Consider the following 11,564-nt stretch of genomic DNA (forward strand, 5'->3'; position numbering starts at 1 on the left):
TCCATCAATGAAAACGTTGTGGCGATACTGATCTTGTTTAAAAAGCGCCATCTGTCATTTTTGAAACACGTGCAATTTGTAAACAAACTATCACTGTTCGCTGAAGAGGATAGCTAGCAATACATTATCGCTGAAATATTCAAACAGCTATGATCAAGGACAACAAATCAAGAAAACCATAGAAGTAAATAATAGCCGATCGCGAGACGGGGAAAGTCCATATACTGAATTTTAAGAGGTTTATCCGAGATAAGTTTCCGTCGTCTGCTACAAAAACCTGTTGAAAGCAGACGACAGCTTCAGTAATGGCTTGGACTGGCAGGTTTTCTGATTTTGATAATGTTTCTCACAATGTGCAATCTTATGACCAGAGGGCAAAATATCCAAGAAATGATGTGCTAAAGAATGCAGCTGTGACCAAACTGGAGGACTTGCATCCTGGAGTTACTAATCCTGTACGACATACAACCCCTAACTTGACTAAAATTCATGAGATTTTCATTTATTTTTATTTGTTTATTTACATGTATTTTTCATTGTTAAACGATTTATCATGCAATGACCAGATAAGTGTATCGCTGTATGTTCAAGTAGCTACCTAACAATATATTGAACAGAGACTTATAAAAGAGACTTATGAGATACAAAAATATATTGTGAATGGGAAAGATGAAAAACATAGACATACCTTCCAAAAAGACTGGGAAAAGTGGCAAAACCTTCTTGATATTCCATAAACCCCTCAATTTCATGATTTATATATAGAAAACCAATTAAGTGGTAACAGTAATAGATAGGAATATTCTAAGTATATTGAGCTGATATAATANATATGATGATGATGATAATTATATGTTGATGATGATATATATGAAATGATGACTGAAGATTTTGGATGATGATGGATTATGGCAATGATGATGATTGAATAAGTATATATGAAAGAGGATGAAGAAGATGATAAAGATAATGATGATGATGATGATATGTTGATGATGATAGAATGATGACAATGAAATTGATTGTGATAATGCTTAATCCATGTCCGTGTGTGTATATGTGATACATGTGAGAATGCGTGAATGTCCTGTTTTTGTATATGTAATGAAAAACTTAGAAAAATAAAACCATTACAAAAAATATATTGAACAGATAGATATCCAACATAAACGATGCGAAGCGAAGGGATCTGTCTTTGATGAAAGTTTTTGTTAATAATTGGCCTATAATTTGTAATGATTTTTGTCCATACATGTTATGATGTATGGACAAAAATCATTACAAATTAAAACTTCCTAATCAAAAGCACATTGCAGTACGATGCATGGAAATACATATGTTCATTATTCTTATGGTAGACTATTACAACTGAAAAAATAGTGAAATATACCGGCCTATTTATTCTATTTATGTGCTATGGATTTTATGTCTTCTCCTTTTTTCAGACAGTTGCTGGGATAATATTGACCAAGGACACCCCAAAGTGCATACAAAGCAAGAAAAGTTAGCATGCCTTGTTTTGGTTGTTATTATTTAGGGTTCTCGATGTTTTCTCCAGAACGTGAGATCGTGTACATACTCAGGTTCTTAATTTTGAAACCACCAATGCATGCCCCTTTCCAACCTTACTCTGAGTAACGCGAACAAATATTCATGGCACATCCTACTGAATCAGATTTTGGACAAAAAAACATGAATTCTGGTTTCTCTTTTTTTATCAATACGATTTCTGGACATACAACAAGTTTGTTTAATTAATAGTTACCAGTAGCCATCATTTAGAAGAGGTATATATCTTATATTCAAACCTATATACAAGAAGATCGGCCATCTTAAAGCATGAACCAATCCAATACAGTTAACTTCTGTGGAGAAAAAAACCTTTTAGACTGTAAACTTTGTACAGAATTATTGATTTTTAACCCTGTATTTTGTCAATCAAGGTGTTGCTGATGAAGGAAGATTTTACGTTTATGTACCTAAACCTTGTGAATTTTCTCTAGACCCAGGCACTGAAAGGTACTTGCTGAGTTTTGTACTTAGAGATGCTCCGTCCTATTTTGTGAATGTCACATGCTGGGGAGCAGAACATGGAATCAAAGACATTGCAGCAAAGTTTGCCATTTCAGACATTGGTAATATCTATAATATAGTATCCTTGTAAAAAGATCGATTTTGTTTTATAAACCTTTGTTTCACTGCAACATATTTATATAAAAATAAAGACGTTTTAAAATCAAATATCAAGTCATCTACAATAAGCATCATTATTGCAGATGACTGGATTTTTAGTTACGTCAAAGCGTATGAGTTAGTGTACGAGTCTACGAGAGTTGGTTTCGATGAAAAGGTCAGGTACAAACGTTTTTCGTTTCAAATTAGCCACCTTTTAAAATTCTTCATTTAGTACAATATGTTTCGAATTTGTTACCTATTTGTTCAATTTCTATATTGCAGTTCAGCTCACTAATGTACAAGTTCAACCTAAAACTTATGATGGCTATGAAGATAAGTTCAAGCCCTCAACACCGATGTAAGTTAAGTTCATGTTATTTTATTGACACACTATAGAAATTGATGAATGCTCTTCAGCATAATTAGGTTGTTTGCCATTTTCTTTTAAAGGTCGTTCAACATTACATTTAGTGAAAATCATTCCAACATTGACCGTTACATTGGACCAGACGATGACCGTTTCCGGAGATTACAAAATGTTCCGATCAAAGCCAATAATGACTACTACATTCTGGAGGATGTTATTGCACATGGTCAGAGTCTAAGTGGGGAACATATCAATCTTCTTGCTGTAGTCAAAAAGGTAAATATTTTAGAATTAACATTGATTTTTGACAATAGCGTAACTTCCAGGTCAGGATAACAGCTTTATTCAAAATCGTTACATTTCCAGGCAGTTCAACCCGAAATGTTAGAACAAGTATAAAGTCATTTATCTATTCCGTTGCAACAAAGACTATAGACTGAACAACTTCACTTTGATGAAAGTTGATTCCAAGGGAGAGGGAAGCCAAAAATTGTTTAATATACTGTACATTTCAACAAGTTTGTTGATCTGTTTTTTTGTATAATTACAGGTAGGACCAGTGAAGGACATCACTACCAAAACAGGGAAAAAGACGAAGAGATGCGAACTGAAATTGATGGATGAAACATGCTCCTCGTTTGCCTTGATTTTGTAAAACAATTTGAATTAAAATGTTGTAAAATAAGTTAACAATAAAAAAAAAGTGAGGAATATTATAAAAATATTAAAAGCACATATTTCCGGGATTATAGGAAATCAAATTCTTTCAGTACGGTCGGAGTCGCGTGTGGTCGTCTAATAACAGTCAAACTGTAGGCCTAACCAAAACAAGAACATTAAACAAAACACTATGTTTTGAAAGACCAGTGTACATTATTTATATAAATTATGTACTGAATAGGTTAATTATCAATCGTGCAATGCTCATTCAAAGTAAAATATATTTAGTCCTGTCGACATGCATTTTGTGATATTTACATTTGCTCTGCATCATTCCATTGCAATGCATTGAGAAGGCAAATTTTGTTATGAGACTATAACAACATTTGCTCTTGTATTGTCATCAATCTCTATTGTGACGTCATCAATTTCATTTATGTCAACACTTAATTTGCTGTTCAAAGAACTGTTCGAAATAACTAACTAAAGCGTAACTACTCTATCAAAATGAAAAATATAAATAATGAACGTTTTAGCAAATATTGGTGTGGTCCTTTCTTACATAAAGCTCTGCCGGGCTTTATTAAGTTTGTCATAAATAGCAATGTGTGTTATAGGACCATAACAACATTTGATAGAACATACACACTTCTTTTTCCAGATGGGAATCCGATATGATAGATATTGTGCAGAGTTGGGTACCACTAGACACGGGTAAATATAACTTCCTCGTGTGAACACCATTAAATGTTGTCAATAACAAAACATATAACTCGACATTTCACTTCACATTATATAATAAATGAAGTTTCTAAGTTGAGCAAAAATAACTAAATCTTTAAAACATTTTTTTTCCCTTTGAAATGAACAATTTCAAATGTCTGTCTTCGGGATTGTCAAACATATGTGTACGGTATTATTAAAACACTAATACATGTGTAATTAGAAACGAATACAGAAATTATTATTTCCGTTTATCAACAGTGTTGTTCATTGCCGATGTTCGAGTTTCCTATGATGACTTCCGATCTACTATGGTATCCACTGCAGACTCCAAGACAATATTCACCGTTAATCCAGGTAACTCAATCGTTACACATACGGGAAACCATTCTATGACGCATTCATATGTCCGTTGATTGGTAATTGTGTAGTGTTTAAAGGGTAACCTGTCTAATTGAAACCTGAAGGAACCGTAAAAATGCTAATAGAATTGTCAGGACAAGCAATATGTTATCAAGTCGAGAAAAGTAATAATGAACAATTGGGCAAAGAATAATGAATGAAATTCATTGTTATTTTGTATGGACAGAACACGTTCGTCGAATATTTTTACTTCAACAACGTACCAGTTTTGACAAGCGGGTTGTATTTTATAGATACACTGGAGGCTCACAGTTTGTACCAGTTCGCTCATTCCCAAATGATCGAGGATGAAGACGGAACGGCAGGGCAATCGGATCCCCCATGTAATGTTTTGATCATTCGATAATTTTTTTTTAGCTTTACAAGTACTCAGGGTGGGTTTTTCTTCAGTTTTTTTTTTATCATGAATGGTCAATCTCCTACCGATGAAAAAATGTATTTTAGAATATATGGAACCTGTACCTGCTACATCATATCACACTTGGCTATTCTTAAACGCTTAACATTTGCAGATTAAAACTGGTAAAAGCTACTGATAGTATACAGAAAAACAAAGTCACTTCCCTTGAATTCAAGTAAATAAGTCGGTCTTTTGGGTGAAATGTTCATGAACCAATTGATATTTAAATATTTCTAGCTACAACTGATAACGTACAACACAACACAGTGAACGGGATCGAATTATATATGTATGTTATCGTTATGGATGTGTTTTTTAAAGTGGAAAGTATTACGGACGTCTACACGGTTTCACAATTAATTGATATGAAGATAGAAAGGACAGACGTATGGAAGCCTGCTGTGTATGGAGTAGTCTTTGCGTACTTGTCAAAGTTTGATGTTGATGGGGATACCAGCCGAGTCCTCAGATACAGATGGTACGTGGAATGTCTCCTCTAGTATGAAGGTGATGGCGAAATTTAAGTGTATCGCATTAATTAGTTAGTAGTCATTGTTGCAGTCGGTCTTTAGTTCAGTCCCCAGCTAGAGTGGTGAAGATGATATGTTTGCTCAATGTCGCCGACGACGACATACGAAAAGTCAAAGTTGTTACTCGATCCCATGTTCGATGTATTTCTAATTACCGTAGAAAAAATAGAAAGGCTACTTGTGTGATGCCTTTACACATTCATTGGAGAGAAGCATTCAAATTGGTTATTTGCCCACATGAAAACTAAGCTGCTAAGGCTCAATTTGATGCAAGTTTTAGTTTTAGTGAGAACATGGACCGTATTACCTGTAAGATCATTGGACATATTGTGGTGTAGAATACAATTATTTTACTGTCATATAATTAGAAAAACTTCTTTTCTAGTGTCAAAAAATCCTTTAACTTTCAGTCAGAAATGTAGACAAACAGTAACAGAACTCACCGGATATACTTGCAGTAATACAGAATGTAGTAATGGGATTTTAAACGCCATCTCATCAACTGTAGACAACACACAGCCCTCGGTTGAGTATTCGGTGACAGTTTCGTGGTCTGATTATACGGGAACCATCGAATACTGCCATCTGGATGGAGATGTTGCACAACAGCTGATTGGAATTAAGGTAAAAGCAGTCACTTACTCGCTGAGGGATAAAAAGTTCAAAGCATAACATTAACAGTAAATACATTGTTTATTTTTCCCCCAAATTATTTAGTTCACTGCCTTCACAAGCTGAGTTGTATTAGTCCCGTTCTCTTGAAATTTATTTAAAAAATGTATAGATGTATCATGAAATAAAAAAGCAAACTATTGTATTAATGATTATTTTTAATTCAGGCAGAAGAGTTTGCTCAAATTTCCTTTCAAAGGAAGACTCAAGTGAAATGGACCCATCTTTTAGAGAAGCGCAAAATGTACTTCAAAGTACGTAAACTCTTTTATCCTTTTAAATACTAAATAGTATGGAAATAATTACTTACGGACTAGAAAAGTGAACGTGATTATCGTCACCATCACATATCTTGTCCATGACATCCTTTACAAGGTCAGGGTAACAGGGTGTTCAATAGCCTTTAATTTGACTCGAGCACCCTCTACTTTTGCTTTCCAAGAAACTGTTATAAGCAACCAGGATGTTCTCGATATTCAAATAAATCACTTCCATGACCATCTTTGAGGTTATCATCAAAATCTAAGGATTTTGCTCTGGATATACAATGTAAAAATGGCATTGCAACAGCAGTGCAGCTAGGTCGCTCTTATTAAACGCTTGATGTGTAAGCTGAAATTGACCTACATTTTAAAGAAATAATGCAATATGAATTACATCCCTTTATGCCGTTCAAATTGTATAGTATGCTACATCGTAACTTGGGCTTCTAATCGTGATTTTTCTGCGGAGCTGGGGGAGGGGGTATTGTGACATTCTTCTATTTTTCTTTTTGTAATGAATATTTTTTTATTTTCTTTTGGTTCACACAAAAACAGTACAACATTTATATCATTTCAATAATAATTGTTAAACAATACAGTTTCTTTCTTACATTCTTCTTATTAACCTTCAGTCTCTAAATAGATTTACCCTTCCCGTTTCATAATTGTGTGGCAAAAAGAACAATTACTACGGATAAGGATTGTTTATCATTCTCAAACATCAAATATTATTTCGATTTCAGATGAGTCGTTCCGTTGGAGAAACAGGCAAAGTGTTCCTGAGAGTTTTATCTTGCAAATCTGTTGATGGTAAAGAATTGCAACACAATTTACAGTAACTACTCAGAATGTGGTTACATAGAACGGGACACACTGTGATGAAACTTCTGTTGATGTATTAAATATTGAATTGCATAATGAATACTTTGTCATTTAAATTGACCAATACATTTTTATTATAATGATGACCGTTACACAAGTACCTAAACTGCTCCAATAGTCGAAGAGGAACTTGCAATGTCATAATACACTTCCACACCAAGTTTGAGCAAAATCAAATCTTGGAGAGAGACCACTACAATCACCTTGGAAGGGAGACATACTGTTTTATTTTCGGTTCTTCCCGTTATTTTTCTTCGAATAATTGCTTATCCGGGCAGTAACCTTGAAACTCCATAGTTTGACATTGACCTCAATGTCAACGGTCAAGTAGTGCATTTTAAGGACAGTTTTGTCCAGATCGTAACTTTTAAACCGTTGAATATATCTTGATGAAACATGCATTATACAAGCATCACTTACACATGATTTGCAGTGGACTATCGTCAGCAACTGTTACATTGACTGAAGCCATTGAATATATCATGAAGAAACTTGCGTGTTACAGAGATGATGTGCAATGCACGGTCATTGTGACCTTAACCTCATGGTCAAAAGGTCAAATGTATGCAAACATTTTAGTAACATTTAGTCTGGTTTATAACTATCAAATCATTAAAGATGTCTCCATGAATTTTGCAGTATATCTGCATCACCAAGAGATGGTATGCAGTGCAGGTCAAATAAATACAAACTTTTCAGGTTTAACTGTAAAACCTTTAGGGTATTGTGACTTTCCACATCATAAATTTCTAATTGCATTCATTCATATATATGCATTTTCTAATTTACAAGTCGGAAATTCCTCTCATAAAAAAATGTATTTAAGATTTTTTTTAGATAAACGATCATTGTACTTGATAAGTGTATTTTGATATTGCAAGGGAAGGGGAACGAATATTGGCTAATAAATGGAGATATGTTTTTTTTCACGAAAACAACTCTAGTTTTGATGTATTATTGATTAGATTGCATATTGTTTTTGCTTATTTGGCCGGGCGAGGGACTTTGGTAGCACAAGCAGATAATAGAAATATAATACAATCTGACCATTCTTTCAAAAGGTATCATCCGTAAAAAACAGCCAAGAAGAGTTAGTACCGTAACAATACGCATGAATTTACTTACTGGCAATGCGAACAGAACCTACAAGCAGTCTCTGGCATGCCATTATATGCCAGGAAAATTACATTATACCTGAAAACTTGGCGGGATGACTCTTCGTCAAAACCTGCCAAAAACTTCACATTTAACATACTTCGGAAAGTTTTGGATTACCTTTATTGATATGCAACACGTTTACAAAACAGCTCACATATGCCCAGTAATCCCTAGCTATTTACCTTTAAATTCAGACGTATTCAGTCAATATGCAGGAAAATTCAAACTTAGTTAATAAAGTCCAGCACACCAAGGTTCAAAACTAGGTTATTGCCATCTTCTGTCAATTTTACCACCAAATGTATATCATTAGATAGACTTGGTCATGCTATGGGTGAAAGGCTTTTACAAGTCTCTTCTATTGCTTTTGTGACAATGAAATGTTTTAAACACCAGAATAAAAATTTGATGTAGTATATAAATTGATCAATGTTAGCCTTGCACTTAAAGATATAGATTTTGTCAAAATCATTTATGCAAAAACTGACTATCATTAGTTTAAACTTTATTTTATTGATGTTAAATTACTATAGTACATGGTTATAAATACAGAAAAAGGATCCAGAAACAAGGACATAGTACTTATGTAAATCCGTCTCCTTATAGACATAACAGCAGCTATGGATCAGTACTGACAATATTATAATTCATATAAATTATAATATTGTCAGTATAACATGTGCAGGGAAAAGAAAGAGAAGGGGTGCAAGGATTTATAGTGGGATGGGGATGGTGTTTGATGGGGAAGCGATGGGAATCAAAACCACATTGAGAGAACAAACGCTGATTGCAAGAATACAAACGATATTTGACGAAAGAGCAGTGTCTGTACATGTTGTGGAAAGTTTATGTAGTATGTTATGAAAACATTTTAAAACTACAAATGCAATTCTTAACTGGCACTAATGATCTCTAACACTCTAGGCAGACCAATGCGATATGCAAGTAATTGCAAGTATCACCACAACAAACATGATTACTGATATGAATGAAGTTAAATTTTCTTAGAAAACGTCTAGACTGAATGATGAAGTTTTGAACACAGTCAAAAATAGTTTCATATAAGTGAATTGGTAGTTCGGGTCTACCATAAAGTAAAAAGCTTACATTATAGTTAGGAGGTAGGCGACTAAAACATTGGATTCTCAGCTGCTGGTAGTTAGGACATTGGAGGAGGAGGAAATGTTCTGTAGTTTCAGTGGACAAATTACATGAGCACATGGAACTATCAACTAAGTTTCGTGCAAACAGGTGAATATTTAAGGAGCTGCAGTTCATCCCAAGTCGTGCATGATGCATCTCACCTGGTCTGTTTCTGCAGTAGTAATAGTGCTTAGGAACAGAGAGTGTCGGCATTTAGAATTGTTTTGAGGTTAGTAATTGAGGGATTGTATTTTACGTTATCTGGTAGTGCATTCCATAAATCAACAGAAGAGGGGAGGAAAGAGTCTTTATATGGATTAGTTCGACAGTTGACTCGACAGAAATTGTTAGCTCTTCTTGTATTGTATGTATATTTGAATGGCGAGCAGGTAGAACGTTAGCAAGATAAGATGGGCACTGACCATGAACAATCTTATGAAATTGGAGTAGTTTGTGTTTTCTCCTTCGGACAATAAGGGGGTCCCAGCCCGATTCTGCATATAGTCTGTAGTGACTTGTGAGTTTGGTTGCCCCAGTCACGATTCTGGCTGCTTCGAGTTGTATGTTTTCAATCAACTGGCTTTAGCCTCAAGTCTATCATTGAGAGTTCAACTCCATTCTAAAATATGACACATTAAAATTTCAATAGAATATCAAAAACAATTTAAATCAAGACGGATGTTCCTCGATATGGATTTATTCAGTTGCATGATAAATAATTGTACATAGTTCATTACTAAGAAGTAATGACTTACAAGTCCCTTTTTTTCTGCATTGCAAACATCAAGATATCTTTTATTTTTGTAACTATGAAACCAGCATTTTTATACTGAAGACTTGAAAGTATATATTTCCTTTACCAAACATTCATGATATTGTTCAAACATCAAAAAATAGTACAATTTAAAACATATACAATTCAAGCTTAAAATCTAAATCAAATTGTTATTAGTCAATATTGTAAGTTTCTCAAATTAAAATGCCTAAATAATGATGTATAAAACGAAAATAGTCAAGCCACAAGAATATACAACATGGAATTCATAAAATTAAACTACAACACGGACAAGTCAGTAAGGGCCCTGTCTTGTGGCAATATATCACCATAATCAAGAAGCAATCTGCTCATAAAGTTTAGCTTGACATTTGGACTTTAAATCCATATTTGCTGGGCAAATAGAAATGTTAATACCGGTGCAATACTCATTTGTTGGCTTTGATTTGTTTTATTTCACCTTAAATACCCCCCCCCCCCCCATCAAGAGCGAGGGTCAAAGTCAAGAGATCCACTTTTTCTTTGACTTTGGGACCCAAATGACCTTGACCTTTAACCCAGTGACCCTGATCTTTGGTCAGTTGACTTATGCTTTAATTCTGACCAACTTTGCTTCATTATGTCATAACAAAATGTTCATCAGGGAAAAGATATAAAATTTGACCTGGACCTTTGACCAAGTGACATTGGCATTTGGTCAATTGACTCCATGTTAAATTCCGACCAACATTGCTTCAATCAGTGAAAAGATGCAAAATTTGACATGCCTCGACATTTGAACCTAATGACCTTAACCTTTGACCTGGACCTTTTACCTCTGTGTGTATTTTTATGAACTGAACATCTTGACCAAGTTTCATGTATATGGGTCAATTAATACCAAAGTTATCTGCCAGGAACAAAATTTGCAGACGAACAGACAGTTCTCCAATAGGGGGCCCTAATAACCTTAATCATTGATCAATTGAAACCTTGTTTGATTCTAACAAACTTTGCTTCAGGTCATAACAAAATGTTCACCAGTTAAGAAATGTAAATTTGACCTTGAACTTTGACCCAATGACCTTCAGCTTTGGTCAATTGATACCTTGTTTGATTGTGACCAACCTTTGCTTCATAATGTTAAAACAAAATGTTAAGCAGTTGAAGGATACAAAACCTGACCCTGACCTTCGATCAGTTGACTTCTTGTTGTATTGTGACCAACTTTGCTTCATAATGTCATAACAAAATGTTTACCCGATAAGAGCTAACAAATTTGAAATTTTTAATGTTAAAATCCAAGATGGTTGATTAGCAGCCATTTTGAATCTGATCTGCCCGAAAAATTACCAAGCAGAACTAGGATGCACGGGAAATCATCATGTAAAATTTTAAAAACATACTCCTTTTA

The 11,564-nt window shown here is 34.3% G+C and overlaps 1 protein-coding gene across 2 annotated transcripts; it reads left to right on the plus strand.

Moving 5' to 3' along the window:
- The first annotated feature begins 59 nt into the window (after nt 1–59).
- Nucleotides 60–7,128, plus strand: LOC110448215 (meiosis-specific with OB domain-containing protein-like). 2 transcript variants are annotated; one of them, XM_021494346.1, is made up of 13 exons: nt 60–455; nt 1,446–1,503; nt 2,004–2,135; nt 2,458–2,533; nt 2,626–2,818; nt 3,093–3,193; nt 3,864–3,916; nt 4,187–4,282; nt 4,582–4,671; nt 5,070–5,226; nt 5,689–5,902; nt 6,118–6,204; nt 6,957–7,128. In XM_021494346.1, the coding sequence occupies exons 1-13, from the start codon at nt 306–308 to the stop codon at nt 7,050–7,052; spliced, it is 1,503 nt and encodes a 500-aa protein (XP_021350021.1). In that variant the 5' UTR covers nt 60–305; the 3' UTR covers nt 7,053–7,128. The 2 variants fall into 2 exon arrangements, with proteins under 2 accessions (XP_021350021.1, XP_021350022.1); XM_021494347.1 differs by having other exon boundaries at nt 5,737–5,902.
- Nucleotides 7,129–11,564: the final 4,436 nt, after the last annotated feature.

This window comes from Mizuhopecten yessoensis, unplaced genomic scaffold (assembly GCF_002113885.1).
Source record: "Mizuhopecten yessoensis strain PY_sf001 unplaced genomic scaffold, ASM211388v2 scaffold3949, whole genome shotgun sequence".
Taxonomy (NCBI): domain Eukaryota; kingdom Metazoa; phylum Mollusca; class Bivalvia; order Pectinida; family Pectinidae; genus Mizuhopecten; species Mizuhopecten yessoensis.